The sequence below is a fragment of the Serinus canaria genome, chromosome 4, assembly GCF_022539315.1.
Source record: "Serinus canaria isolate serCan28SL12 chromosome 4, serCan2020, whole genome shotgun sequence".
In the NCBI taxonomy this organism is placed as follows: Eukaryota; Metazoa; Chordata; class Aves; order Passeriformes; family Fringillidae; genus Serinus; species Serinus canaria.
In genome coordinates this window covers 70,633,190-70,647,679 of record NC_066317.1, presented here as the reverse complement: position 1 = coordinate 70,647,679, position 14,490 = coordinate 70,633,190, and the positions used below count along the sequence as shown (strand labels likewise).

General features: G+C 52.9%; 1 protein-coding gene across 2 annotated transcripts in view; it reads left to right on the top strand.

The window, feature by feature from the left end:
- The first annotated feature begins 1,617 nt into the window (after positions 1-1,617).
- EXOC6B (exocyst complex component 6B) overlaps positions 1,618-14,490 on the top strand; it is a 307,067-nt gene continuing 294,194 nt past the window's right edge. For both annotated transcript variants that reach the window (XM_050973380.1, XM_050973381.1), the window contains exon 1: positions 1,618-1,801. In XM_050973380.1, coding sequence (XP_050829337.1) covers positions 1,689-1,801 — 113 coding nt within the window. In that variant the 5' untranslated portion in view covers positions 1,618-1,688. The remainder of the gene's footprint in view (positions 1,802-14,490) is intronic.

Genomic DNA, 14,490 nt, shown 5'->3' with positions numbered 1-14,490 from the left:
TCTCCCTGACTCCTGGCACAGACAGGTGGGAGCTCCTGAAATTCAGGGTCAATTTCTCCCTGACTCCTGGCACAGACAGGTGGGAGCTCCTGAAATTCGGGGTCAATTTCTCCCTGACTCTTGGCACAGACAGGTGGGAGCTCCTGAAATCTGGGGTCAAATTCTTCCTGACTCCTGACACAGACAGGTGGGAGCTCCTGAAATTCGGGGTCAATTTCTCCCTGACTCCTGGCACAGACAGGTGGGAGCTCCTGAAATTAGGGGTCAATTTCTCCCTGACTCCTGGCACAGACAGGTGGGAGCTCCTGAAATTCGGGTCAATTTCTCCCTGACTCTTGGCACAGACAGGTGGGAGCTCCTGAGCTTTAGGGTCAATTTCTCCCTGACTCCTGACACAGATGAGTGGGACTTCCTGAATGAATTAATTTTTGGTTAATTTCAAGTCACTTTGGAGTTAATTTCAAGGGTTTGTCACAGATCCCGGACACCCTGACTCTTGAAACAAACAAGTGGGAGCTCCTGAAATTTGGGGTTAATTTCACCCTGACTCCTGAAACAGACAGGTGGGAGCTCTTGAGCTTTGAGGTAATTTTAAGAGTTTGTCATAGAGCCCGGACACCCTGCCTGCTGACACAGATGGGGCTGTACAAGCCGGAGTTCCTGAGATTTGGGGTGAAATACCGGGTTCAAGGGGGGATGGGGAACAGGTGGCTGGGTTTAAAGGGAGGTTGAGACCTCCAAGACCTCGAGAGAGAGAAAACCCCACACTGTGCCCCGGTGAACTCTCCCTCCACCCGAATAAATCTGCAGGACTCCTCTGTCTCCTTTAGGGACACCGGCTTTTCCCAGTGGGATTTTCCACACACTTTGGGACAGCAGTCACCTTTTCAGAGCGGGGTGACATAGTTTTTGGGGGAGGAGCAGGGGCAGGGGGGGACAGGATGGGGTAGGAGGAGCAGGGGCTGCCTCCGCTCGGGGCAGGGACACAGGTTCTGTCCTGCTGGGATGTCACAACGGTGTCACTGCCGTGGGGCTGTGTCCTCTCACAGAGGAGGACATGGGGACTGTGCCATGGGGCTGTGTCCCCTAAGGAGGTGTCCAAGCCATGGGGCATAAACACGAGGCAGTGCCATGGGGCTGTGTCCTCTCACAGAGGAGGACACGGGGACTGTGCCATGGCACTGTGTCCTCTCACAGAGGAGGACACGGGGACAATGCCATGGGGCTCTGTCCTCTCCTGGGTACAAGACGGGGACTGCCACAGGGCTGTGTCATTCACGGAGATGTCCAAGCCATGGGGCTCTGTCCTCACGGGAAGGACACGGGGCTGTGTCCCCTCGATGGGTACGACACCCCGCACCCAATCTCCCGCCACTCCCCCAGTCCCGGGGCCGCGCTGCTCCGTCCGTCCCTCCCTGGGCGGAGCGGCCGCGCACGCCCGGCCCCCTCCCGCACTACATCTCCCATGGAGCCGCGCGGTCCACCCCCTCTCCCGGACTACATCTCCCGTGGTGCTGCGCGGCCCAGCCCCTCTCCTGGACTACATCTCCCGTGGTTCCTGGCGGGGCGCGGGCCCCTCCCGCACTACATGTCCCGCGGTGCCCCGCGCGCGGCGGAGCGGGGCCGAGCAGCCCCGGCGGTGCCGCTGCCGGCCGGGCCGGGCGGGGCCGTGCAGGTGGAGCGGCCCCATGGAGCGGCCGAAGATGGCGGAGCTGGAGAGCCTGGAGACGGCGGCGGAGCACGAGCGGATCCTGCGCGAGATCGAGAGCACCGACACGGCCTGCATCGGCCCCACGCTCAGGTGCGGGAGCGCGGGGGGAGCGGGCATCCCGTGCGGCTCGGGGGGATGCGGGGGGCGCTCCCGGCAGGGCTGCGCCGGGGTTACCGGGCAGCGCCGCTCCTGCCCTTTGCCAGCCGGTGTCACGGTGTCCCCGGCGGGCACCCCCGGGCTCCTTTGTTCTCCGAGCGGCCCCTGCCCCCGGGACAGCCCCGCTCCCTCGGCGGGGTTTGCCCCTTCCCTTCTCTGCCCCGTCACGTCCTTCCCGTCCCTCCGGAGCCGCCGTTCCTCGGGGTTCGCTGCGGGCAGCGCAGCTCTGCCCCGGTACCCGGTGTGCTGTTAACGATAACCTGCGTCCCACCAGGAATCGCCCGATTTCCTGAAAAATGGGATTATTCTAGATCTGTTATCCCCATCCGTGCCCTGTTGTGGCTTGCTGGACCAGGTCAGCATCGCTGCCCTGAGATGCTGTGATAATTTATCCATCCCTGTAATTACCTCCGTCCTTATCATTCCCCCCATCCCTGTAATCCCCCCGTCCTTGTCATTCCCCCCATCCCTGTAATCCCCCCATCCCTGTAATCCATCCCCCCGTCGTTCCCCCCTGGAAGTGCCGCAGAAGTTCTCCCAAGGACTTGGAGTCCCCCCCCCGAGCGTTTGCCGAGCCCAGGTGTGTGTGCGATCCCCGAAGGGATCGGGGGATTTTCCAGCTCCTCCCGATCACCGGGAGCATCACGGAATCCCTCAGCAATGCCGGGCTCAAACCGCGGACAGATAGCGGCGTTATCTCGGAGCTCAGCCCGGGCTGGCCTTGGTGCCTCCGGGAGGGAATTTGGGGGTTTGGGCTGGGCAGGGCTGGAGCCTCCCCTGCCTTTATTTCTGTGCCTCCAATGTCCCGCTTGGAGCCCTGGAGCAGCTCCTGGGGCCTCCCTGCCCGGCCCAGGCTCGGAGCTCTGGGATTTGCAGCGATGCTGGCACCGAGCTGGGCACAGAAATGTTGGGATTGGCGAGCCCGGCAGAGCCCTGGGCTCGCTCCAGCATGGCCCAGCCCTCGGTTTTTGGGAATTCTTGCACTTTTCTTCCTGGAGTTGTCCCCTGAAGCTTCTCGAGGTAAACGGAGCAGTGGGAGATGCTGGGAAGGAGATTCATTATTCTGCAAAAACTGGTTTGGATGGGTGGGAGCTGCCAGGGTGAGGAGTGTGGGTGGTTTTTTTCCATTTCAGAGGACAAAAAGTGCAGCTGATCTCGTCTCTTGATAATACAGTTAGGTGAGGAGTCGGGTTGGATGTGGAGCTTTGCATTCCCACAGGAAAAACCCTGAGTGTCCGGGCTGGGAGAGGTTTGGGGTTTATTCATTCACTGCTGGATGTGGGGACATTTAATTGTGATTAATGATCAGCGAGGGTGGCAGAGTTCAGCTGGCCCGGCTCAGGGGAAGCACCAGAGGCAGGAGGAGAGGGTGGTGGAAACTTTATTTTTTTATGAAAGGTGACTCATTTCTTGTGGGCATCATGGAATAATTGCGTGTCCAGGAGCCAGGCTGGCTTCTGTGCCAGGAACTCCCAGAGCTCCGAGCCAGGCTGGAGGCTGGGGCTTGGGTTTGCAGAACTGGGCTTTTATTGATTCCTGTGGTCTGCAGAACTCGGCTTTTATTGGGTTTTTTGGTTTGCAGAACTGGGCTTTTTTGGGTTCCTTTGGTTTCCAGAAATGGGTTTTTATGGGTTCCTTTGGTTTCCAGAAATGGGTTTTTATTGGTGCAGAATTGGGCTTTTATTGATTTGTTTGGTTTGCAGAACTGGGCTTTTATTGGTTCCTTTGGTTTGTAGAATTGGGCTTTTATTGGTGAAGAATTGGGCTTTTATTGGTTTTTTTGGTTTCCAGAATTGGGTTTTTATCGGTTCCTTTGGTTTCCAGAATTGGGCTTTTATTGGTGCAGATTTTATTGGTGCAGATTTATTGATTCCTTTGGTTTCCAGAATTGGGTTTTTATCAATTCCTTTGGTTTGCAGAATTTGACTTTTATTGGTGCAGAATTGGGTTTTTATTGGTTCCTTTGCTTTGCAGAATTGGGCTGTTAGCACTTCCCGATCCCCTCGTTTGCAGAATTGTGCTTTTTTTTGGTTCAAATTGGGTTTTTATCAGTCCCTGATCCCTTTGGTTTGTAGAATTTGACTTCTTTTGTTGCAGAATTGGGCTTTTATCAGTTCCTGACCCCCTTGGTTTGCAGAGTTGGCATTTTATTGTTGCAGAATTGGGTTTTTATGAGTTCCTGACCCTCTTGGTGTCCAGAATTGGGCTTTTATTGACTCCTCTGCTGTGCAAATCACCATTCCATAGGGGCAGGATTGGGTGCTTATCAGTTCCTGACACCTTGGTGTGCAGAGTTCCCATTCCATAGGGGCAGGGCTGGGTGTTTGTGGGTTCCTGACCCCCTGGTGTGCAGAGTTCCCATTCCATAGGTTCAGAGCTGGGTGTTTGTGGGTTCCTGACCCCCTTGGTGTGCGATGTTCCCATTCCATAGGGTCAGAGCTGGGTGTTTGTGGGTTCCTGACCCCCTTGGTGTGCAGAGTTCCCATTCCATAGGGGCAGAGCTGGGTGTTTGTGGGTTCCTGACCCCCCTGGTGTGCAGAGTTCCCATTCCATAGGGGCAGAGCTGGGTGTTTGTGGGTTCCTGACCCCCCTGGTGTGCGATGTTCCCATTCCATAGGGGCAGGGCTGGGTGTTTGTGGGTTCCTGACCCCCTTGGTGTGCAGAGTTCCCATTCCATAGGGGCAGGGCTGGGTGTTTGTGGGTTCCTGACCCCCCTGGTGTGCAGAGTTCCCATTCCATAGGGGCAGAGCTGGGTGTTTGTGGGTTCCTGACCCCCTTGGTGTGCAGAGTTCCCATTCCATAGGGGCAGGATGGGTGTTTGTGGGTTCCTGACCCCTTGGTGTGCAGAGTTCCCATTCCATAGGGGCAGGGCTGGGTTTGTGGGTTCCTGACCCCCCTGGTGTGCAGAGTTCCCATTCCATAGGGCAGGCTGGGTTTGTGGGTTCTGACCCCTGGTGTGCAGTTCCCTCCATAGGGCAGGGCTGGGTTTGTGGGTTCCTGACCCCCCTGGTGTGCAGAGTTCCCATTCCATAGGGGCAGGGCTGGGTGTTTGTGGGTTCCTGACCCCCCTGGTGTGCAGAGTTCCCATTCCATAGGGGCAGGATGGGTGTTTGTGGGTTCCTGACCCCCTTGGTGTGCAGAGTTCCCATTCCATAGGGGCAGAGCTGGGTGTTTGTGGGTTCCTGACCCCCCTGGTGTGCAGAGTTCCCATTCCATAGGGGCAGAGCTGGGTGTTTGTGGGTTCCTGACCCCCCTGGTGTGCAGAGTTCCCATTCCATAGGGGCAGAGCTGGGTGTTTGTGGGTTCCTGACCCCTTGGTGTGCAGAGTTCCCATTCCATAGGGGCAGGGCTGGGTGTCTGTGGGTTCCTGACCCCCCTGGTGTGCAGAGTTCCCATTCCATAGGGGCAGAGCTGGGTGTTTGTGGGTTCCTGACCCCTTGGTGTGCAGAGTTCCCATTCCATAGGGGCAGGGCTGGGTGTCTGTGGGTTCCTGGCTCCTCGGGGACATTTGGGAGCTGCGGTCCCGCCCTTGGTCCCTGTGGCTGGGTGGGGTCTGGCCCAGCCCAGCGCAGCAGGGTGGCACATGCCAGGGGCACAAAGTCCTGCCGGGAGGGGACTCCTCTCCTTGGGGTCCCTCCCAGCCCCGCTGTGGTGGGGGGGAATTGGGGATCCCAGTGGGGGAATTGGGGATCCCAGTGGGGGAACTGGGGATCCTGCTGGGGGAACTGGGGACTCCTCTGGGGGAATTAGGGACCCCCAACGGGGGAATTGTGACCCTGCTGGGGCATTAGGATCCTAATGGGGGAATTGGGGACCCTGCTGGGGGCACTGAGACCCCACTGGGGACCCCAGTGGGTTAATTGGGACCCCCCCAATAGGGACCTTGGGGACCCCCAGTGGGGGAATTGAGACCCCGCTGGGGACCCCACTGGAGGAGTTGGGGATCCCCACTGGGGGAATTGTGACCCTGGTGGGGTAATTGGGATCCTGCTGGGGGCATTGGGGATCCCAGTGGGGGAACTGGGACCCTGATGGGGGAATTGGGAGCCTGATGGGGAACTGGGGACCCTGGTGAGGGAATTGAGACCCTGCTGGGGGCACTGGAGATCCCAATGGGGGAACTGGGACCCTGATGGGACACTGGGATCCCAATGGGGGAACTGGGGGAATTGGGATCCCCAATGGGGATTTTATATAGATATATTTCAAATGTTTTTAGTGTTATGTATTACAAAATAAAAATGTTTGAAGAACTTTCTGTACCTTAAAGCCAGCTCTTGGCTGACTGTGGTACCCCAGTGCTCTCATTTTTGTGTTGCTTATTGAAGCTTTTTCTTTCTGTCCCCTTGGGCTGGGGTTTGTATTTAGAAATATATTTTTATTAGGAAAAAATATGAATATTTTTAGTATTATCTATTACAAAAAATGTTTCCAATTAGAATGCTTGAAGAACTTTCTGTACCTTAAAGCCAGCTCTTGGCTGACTGTGGTACCCCAGTGCTCTCATTTTTGTGGTGTTTAATTAAAGTTTGTTCCTCTCTCTGTCCCCTTTAGCTGGGTTTTGTATTTAGAGATACAGGTTTATCTATAAATTTATCTATAGATTTATATTATTTTTATATATTTATATATATTGATATATTTAAAAATATTTAATTATAATATATTACAAAAAATGTTCATAATCAAAATCTTTGAAGACTTTTTAGGGGGAAGAGAAACTTTCCAACTTACAGTTAACCAAGAGCTGGTTCTGATACCCCAGTGCTCTCATTTTTATTGTGTTTAATTCAAGTTTGTTCCTCTTTCTGTCCCCTTGAGCTGAGTTTTGTATTTAGAGATATATTTATATAGATATTTATATAGATATATGATATAGTATATTATATAGATATATATTTTATATAGACATTTTACGTTTTTTATATAGGTATTTTTTATGATGATATTTTAAATATTTTTAGTATTATATATTACAAAAAAATGTCTGTAATAAAAATGTTTCAAGGCCTTTTAGAGGAAGAGAAACTTCCTGCATTAGAAGCAGCTCTTGGCTGGCTGGGACACCCCAGTGCTCCCATTTTTCTGGTGTTTAATTGAAGTTTGTGTCTCCTCCTGTCCCCTTGAGCTGGGTTTGTGTTTATTTTTCTGTTCTATATTACAAGAGCTGTTTGTATTATTGTCAATCAGCGCTGGCCTGGGACATTCCAGCTCTGGTCCCTGGGTGAGCTGGGGGACACTGGGCTTTCCTTGTGGCACCCCTTAAAATGGGGGTAAAACCTCACCCCTGTCCCTGGGATAGCTGAATTTAAAATAATTTAAAATAATTTAAAATAATTTAAAATAATTTAAAATAATTTAAAATCATTTAAAATCATTTAAAAGCGGTTTAAGTCATTTAAAAGCAGTTTAAGTCATTTTAAAAGCAGTTTAAGTAATTTAAAAGCGGTTTAAGTCACTTAAAAGCAGTTTAAATCATTAAAATCAGTTTTTATTCAGCTCCTGTGGGCGTTTCTCTGTCCTCCCCCTGCAGTGTCCTTCAGCCCCTGGTGTCACCTCCTGGCTCAAGGCCAGCCTGGATTAAGTCACCCTTCAATCCTCTCTGCCTCAGCACCTGGGGCTGTGCCAGCCCTGCCGCCCTGGGGAGCTGCTGCAGGCTTTGAGCAGCCTCTGATAAATTCCAGGGGTTTTTAATCAGCGTTTGATGGGTTCAGGCAGCCCTGGGAGCCCCCCAGGTGTGCTCACCAGGGTTTGGGGCTTCTCTCTCTGCTTTTGAATCCCATCAGGCTGCAGCAGGAATTTTGCAGCAGGAATTGTTCCCTCAGCCCCAGCAGGGATTGTTCCTCCACGGGATTCCCTGAGCCCCAGCAGGAATTGTTCCTTGCAGGGATTGTTTTCCTCGCGGGAGTGTTGCTCGCAGGATTGTTGCTCGCAGGAATTGTTCTCGCAGGGATTTGTTCTCCTGCGCTGGATTGTCCCTCAGGTTCCCAGCATGGATTGTTCGCTGCAGGTTGTTCCCTCAGCCCCAGCAGGGATTGTTGCTTGCAGGGATTGTTCCTCGCAGGGATTGTTCCTCGCAGGGATTGTTCCTCGCAGGGATTGTTCCTCGCAGGGATTGTTCCTCGCAGGGATTGTTCCTCGCAGGGATTCTTCCTCGCAGGGATTGTTCCTCGCAGGGATTGTTCCTCGCAGGGATTGTTCCTCGCAGGAATTGTTCCTCGCAGGGATTGTTCCTCGCAGGGATTCCCTGAGCCCCAGCAGGGATTGTTCCTCGCAGGGATTGTTCCTCGCAGGGATTGTTCCTCGCAGGGATTGTTCCTCGCAGGGATTGTTCCTCGCAGGGATTGTCCCCTGCCCTGGCAGCTCAGGTGTGCCACTTGCACCTCTGCCTTCCCCTGCAGTGCCAGGGGCTGGGAAGGCTCAGGATTTATTCCCAGGGGATTCTTGTCATCCCCTGCCTGAGACTGTGACTCTTGTGTTCCCTGGAAAAAAATTTCCAGGTGATTCTTGTAATTCCCTGCCTTTTGTGTCCTCTGGCAGTGATTCCCAGGTGATTCTTGTAATTCCTTACTTGATTCTGTGACTTTTGTGTCCCCTGGCAATGATTTCCAGGTGATTCTTTTTATTCCTTGCTTGATTCTGTGACTTTTTTTGTCCTCCTCAAATTATTTCCAGGTGTTTCTTGTGATTCCCTGCCTGATTCTGAGACTTTTTTTGTCCTCTTCCAATTATTTTCAGGTGATTCTTCTAATTCCCTGCCTGATTCTGTGACTTTTTTGTCCTCTTTAAATGATTCCCAGGTGATTCTTGCTATTCCCTGCCTTTTTTTGTCCTCTTTAAATGATTCCCAGGTGATTCTTGTCCTTCCCTGCCTGAGTCTGTGGTTTTTGAGTCCTGCAGGCAGCTCCTCCCAGGGGTGTGTTTGCTTTCCAGGCTGTTCCTGGTGCTCCACCTGTACCGATCCTGTCTGCTGCTCCCAGTGCCCTGCAGGACAGGCAGGAATGTTGTGCCTGGGAGGGATCAGCCAGCCTGGGGATGTGGAAGCTGTGGATTTGCAGGGGTCAGAGCAGTGAGATCAGCTCAGCGAGACCCTGGGCAGCTCTGAGTGGATTAAGGCAGGGCTGGAATTGAGCTCAGCTCCCTAAATCCTGGCTCAGCTCCAGTGCCAGGGTGTTGTCCATGCCCAGCTGGGACAGAGCAGCTCCAGCTCCTCTTTCCTTGGGGGTTTTTAGGGTTGTGGGGTTTGTCCCTGGGATGTTTGGGAATGCTGGAATGGTTTGGGTGGGAAGGGCCCTTAAGGAGGGTCCTGTTCCCCCACCTTGCAGTGTCCCAGGGCTCCAGGGGCAGCCCCAGCTGCTCTGGGAGTTCCAGCCCAGCCTGGAATTCTTGGCTCCTGAGCTGATCCTGGCGCTGTGGGCTGGGAATGTTCTCTGGGATATTTTCTCCTGTATTTCCCAGTGGAGCTGGGTTGGAATTCTGCCAGTCCTGTGGCACAGAATCTGAGCTGGACAAAGCAGGGCAGCTCCAGGGTGGATGTGGTGGGTGCAGTGGTGATTCCTCAGTCGTGTCAGGCGCTCTGCCTGCCAGGCACAGCTCTGGATATTGCTCAGTTCCTCTCAGCTCTCAGATAATCTCCTTTACCCACCCACGGCACTGCTGACCTTCAGTTACTCTATAAAGCACTTTGCACTTAAGCCAAGGACTTAAACAATTTGCAAAAGGAACTCAAAGGAGGAAAAATAACAAAAGAACCCCCCAAAAATTGTATTCAGTAGCTGAACAGAGCTGTCAGCTCATTTGCTGTGTGCCACCCAGGTGTGACTCAAGCGAGCCCTGGGGCTCTTCCTTGTCCCCTCTGGGCTCCCACAGCTCTCTCCTAAGCTGGGAGCTGTTTTACAACTTTGGAAAAACCTTCTGACCTTTGTTATTCCCACAGCTGTGCCCTTGGTGCAGGATGGAAAAGTGACCCAGCTGGAGGAGGTTTGGCTGTGGGGTGTCCCAGATTTCCAGCCAGGCAGGAGCTGGCACGCAGGGATTTGGTGGGGCCAGAGCCAGGGCTGAGTTTTGGTGGCTTTAGGGAAGTTCAGGAGGTTTGGGCAGACACAAACCTGGCTCATTCCTGCTCTGTGCTCGTGGGGAGGGAGCTTTGTCTCCTCTCCCACTCCTGGGAGTTATTTCCCAGCTGGATCTCCTCCCTCCACCTCATGCTGGGCTCCTTTGTGGCTTCCCAGTGTCTGGACTGGCCCTGGGCTTTGGAGCTCTGGATTCCAGCTGTGCTCTCACATCCTGAGCTCTGCTCTGTCCCTTCCCTGCCCTCCCTGAGCCTCTGGAATTCTGCTTGAGCAGGGAGAGCACACAGCAGGAGCATCCCTGGAGCAGGGCTGGCCAGGCTGTCCCAGTTTGGGAATTCTGCTTCCCCTGGATCAGCAGGGAGAGCAGGAGCATCCTTGGAGCAGGGCTGGCCAGGCTGTCCCAGCCTGGGAATTCTGGTTCCTTTAGATGAGCAGGGAGAGCAGGAGCATCCCTGGAGCTGCTGGGCTGGAGCAGGGCTGGCCAGGCTATCCCAGTTTGGGAATTCTGCTTCCCTTGAATCAGCAGGCAGAGCACAGAGCAGGAACATCCCTGGGGATGGAGCAGGGGTGGCCAGGCTGTCCCAGTTTGGGAATTCTGCTTCCTTTAGATGAGCATTGAGAGCAGGAGCATCCCTGGAGCAGGGCTGGCCAGGCTGTCCCAGCTGGGAATTCTGCTTCCCCTGGATGAGCAGGAACATCCCTGGGGCTGGGCTGGAGCAGGGGTGGCCAGGCTGTCCCAGTTTGGGAATTCTGCTTTCCTTGGATGAACAGGAGCATCCCTGGAGCTGCTGGAGCAGGGGTGGCCAGGCTGTCCCAGCCTGTCCTGGGGTGGCCCAGGGACAGTGTCTGTGGTGCAGATGGGGACAGGAGGAAGCACAGCCCATGGATGAACGCCTTCCCTGGGTTTATTCTGGAATGCTGAGGGAATTTCTGCTCCCTCCTGGACAGCCCTGCTGGCAGAGGGGAAGGAGAGCCTGGGCCAGCTTTGGGATGGAGGGGATTTTGGGATGGAGGGGATTTTGGGATGGAGGGGATTTTCCCTGCCTCGCTCAGAGGGTCCCATCAGGAGGGAAATGATCCAAAAATCATCCCCAGCATCTGTAAAACCCCTGGGGCTGCACGCTGAGCTAAACTCACACTGAGTGCTCCAGACTTGGCCTGGCTCCATGAATCCCATACCTTTTCCAGGCAGGAATTCATGGAATATCAGCACACTGAGCTGGAATCACACTGGGTGCTCCAGCCTTTGCCTGGCTCCATTAATCCCATCCCTTTTCCAGGCAGGAATTCAGGAATATCAGCACACTGAGTTAAAATCACACTGGGTGCTCCAGACTTTCCCTGGGCTCCATGAATCCCATCTCAACCAACCCCATCCATCTTTTTTCAGGCAGGAATTCAGGAATATCAGCACACTGAGCTGGAATCACACTGGGTGCTCCAGATTTTGCCTGGCTCCATGAATCCCATACCTTTTCCAGGCAGGAATTCATGGAATATCAGCACACTGAGTTAAAGTCACACTGGGTGCTCCAGACTTCGCCTGAGCTCCCCATCCCCAGCAGCCCCATCCCTTTTCCAGGCAGGAATTCATGGAATATCAGCACATTGAGCTGGAATCACACTGGGTGCTCCAGATTTTGCCTGGCTCCATGAATCCCAGCAGCTCCATCCCTTTTCCAGGCAGGAATTCATGGAATATCACCACACTGAGCTGGAATTGCACTGGGTGCTCCAGCCTTTCCCTGGCTCCATGAATCCCATCCCCAGCAGCTCCATCCCTTTTTTTAGGCAGGAATTCAGGAATATCAGCACACTGAGCTAAACTCACTCTAAGTGCTCCAGACTTTGCCTGGCTCCATGAATCCCATACCTTTTCCAGGCAGGAATTCAGGAATATCAGCACACTGAGTGCTCCAGCCTTGGCCTGGCTCCATGAATCCCATCCCTTTTCCAGGCAGGAATTCAGGGATACCAGCTCCCAGCAGAGGCTGTGTGGCCACGGGGCTCTCTCAGGAAGCCGCCTGCAACAACTGTAAATTGTCTGCTCATAAAAACCTCCCAGGAGCTTTGGAAGGAGATTCCAGCCCATTTTCCTGCCACCCACACAGGGAATCTGCAAAAAAACAAAAACCCCAAAAAATGAGATCCCCAATCCTGCCTTTCCCTCCTGCCTCGGTGTGCCCAGAATTGGTTGGATTGGACAGCAGAGTTCCTTGCAGTGCTGCTGGATTGTGGTGCTGTGCTGATCCCAGGGCTTTGGAGGGGAGGAAAAATATCAGGAATTTCTCCTGGGAAAGGATCAGTATTTATGGTCAGGCCAAGGTGTGGAGCACAGTTATCCCTGCCCTTTAAATCCCAGCTTTTAGGGATCATTTCCCCTCTCCAGTGCTGAGGTTCTGTGCACAGCTCAGGGCTGGTGAACCCCTGTGATTCCCAATTTCCCTTTCCTCCCAGCCCTGCTGGGATTCCTGGGAAAAAAAAAAAAAAATCAGGAGTTTTTCCTGGGAAATAATTGGCATTCAGGATCCAGACAGGTCTGGATTAATTTGTTGGCTCTGCCTGAAGGGATATCCTGAAAAATCCCAGATTTTCTGGAGGTTCTGTGCACAGCTCTGAGCTGGGAATCCCTATAATTCCCAATTTCCCTGTTCTCCCAGCCCTGCTGCCAGTCCTGGAAAATATCAGGAGTTTTTCCTGGGAAATAATTGGCATTTAGGATCCAGCTCTAGATTAATTTGTTGGCTCTGCCTGAAGGGATATCCTGAAAAATCCCAGATTTTCTGGATGATTTCCCTTCACCTGAGGTTCTGTGCACAGCTCTGAGATGTGAATCCCTGTAATTCCCAGTTTCCCTGTTCTCCCAGCCCTGCTGCCAGTCCTGGAAAACAAGGAAACTCCAAAATCAGGAGTTTTTCCTGGGAAATAATTGGCATTTAGGATCTGGACTGGTCTGGCTCAATGTGTTATCTGTGCCTGAAGGGATATCCTGAAAAATCCCAGATTTTCTGGATGATTTCCTCTCTCCAGTGCTGAGGTTCTGTGCACAGCTCTGAGCTGGGAGTCCCTGCAATTCCCAATTTCCCTTTTCTCCCAGCCCTGCTGTGATTCCTGGAAAAAAATCAGGAGTTTTCCTGGGAAATAATTGTCATTTATGATCTTTTCTGTTTAATTGTAAACTGTTACTTGAACTTAGGAAAAAGGTGAAGGAGGAGGATTAGTTTTTGGTTTAGAACTTTTATTTTGTTTTCTATATATTATTAAAATAAATATTTTTATTTGTTCCATATATATTATTAAAAAAAGCACAATAATACACAATCAACATAAACCACAGTAATACACAATAAATATAATAATAGATAATATATTGTATATGATTATATTATATGGTTTGATATATACTAATAATATATAAAAATATAAAATGTAAAAATGTTATGGTATTACATACTTTAAATTCAGTTATATGTTATTCTGTATTACTGTGGTTTATGTCTATTATTAAAATAACATCTAAAATGATGGATAATGTTTAGGAATGACCTCTCCAGTGCTGAGTTCTGTAATTCCCAATTTCCCTGTTCTCCCTTCCCTGCTGCCATTCCTGACAAAAAAATCAGTTTTTCCTGGCAAATAATCAACATTGGTGATGGAGCAGGTCTGGGCTGTCCCAGAGGGTCAGGAGCAGGCCTAGGGTTAGGAGAGGATTAGGGGCAGCTCTGGGGTTAGGAGAGGACTAGGGGCAGCTCTGGGGTTAGGAGAGGATAGGGGCAGCTCTGGGTTAGGAGAGGACTAGGGCAGCTCTTGGGTTAGGAGAGGACCAGGGGCAGGTCTGGGGTTAGGAGAGGACTAGGGGCAGCTCTGGGGTTAGGAGAGGACTAGGGGCAGCTCTAGGCTGTCCCAGAGGATTAGGAGCAGGTCTGGGGTTAGGAGAGGACTAGGGGCAGCTCTAGGGTTAGGAGAGGACCAGGGGCAGGTCTGGGGTTAGGAGAGGACTAGGGGCAGCTCTGGGGTTAGGAGAGGACTAGGGGCAGGTCTAGGGTTAGGAGAGGACTAGGGGCAGCTCTGGGGTTAGGAGAGGACTAGGGGCAGGCCTAGGGTTAGGAGAGGACCAGGGGCAGCTCTGGGGTTAGGAGAGGACTAGGGGCAGCTCTGGGGTTAGGAGAGGACCAGGGGCAGCTCTAGGGTTAGGAGAGGACTAGGGGCAGGCCTAGGTTAGGAGAGGACCAGGGCAGCTCTGGGGTTAGGAGAGGACCAGGGGCAGGTCTGGGGTTAGGAGAGGACTAGGGGCAGCTCTGGGGTTAGGAGAGGACTAGGGGCAGCTCTGGGGTTAGGAGAGGACCAGGGGCAGCTCTGGGGTTAGGAGAGGACCAGGGGCAGCTCTGGGGTTAGGAGAGGACCAGGGGCAGCTCTAGGGTTAGGAGAGGACTAGGGGCAGCTCTGGGGTTAGGAGAGGACCAGGGGCAGCTCTAGGGTTAGGAGAGGACTAGGGGCAGCTCTCGGCTGTCCCACAGGGTTAGGAGGAGTTTTAACTCGCTCCTATTTTGG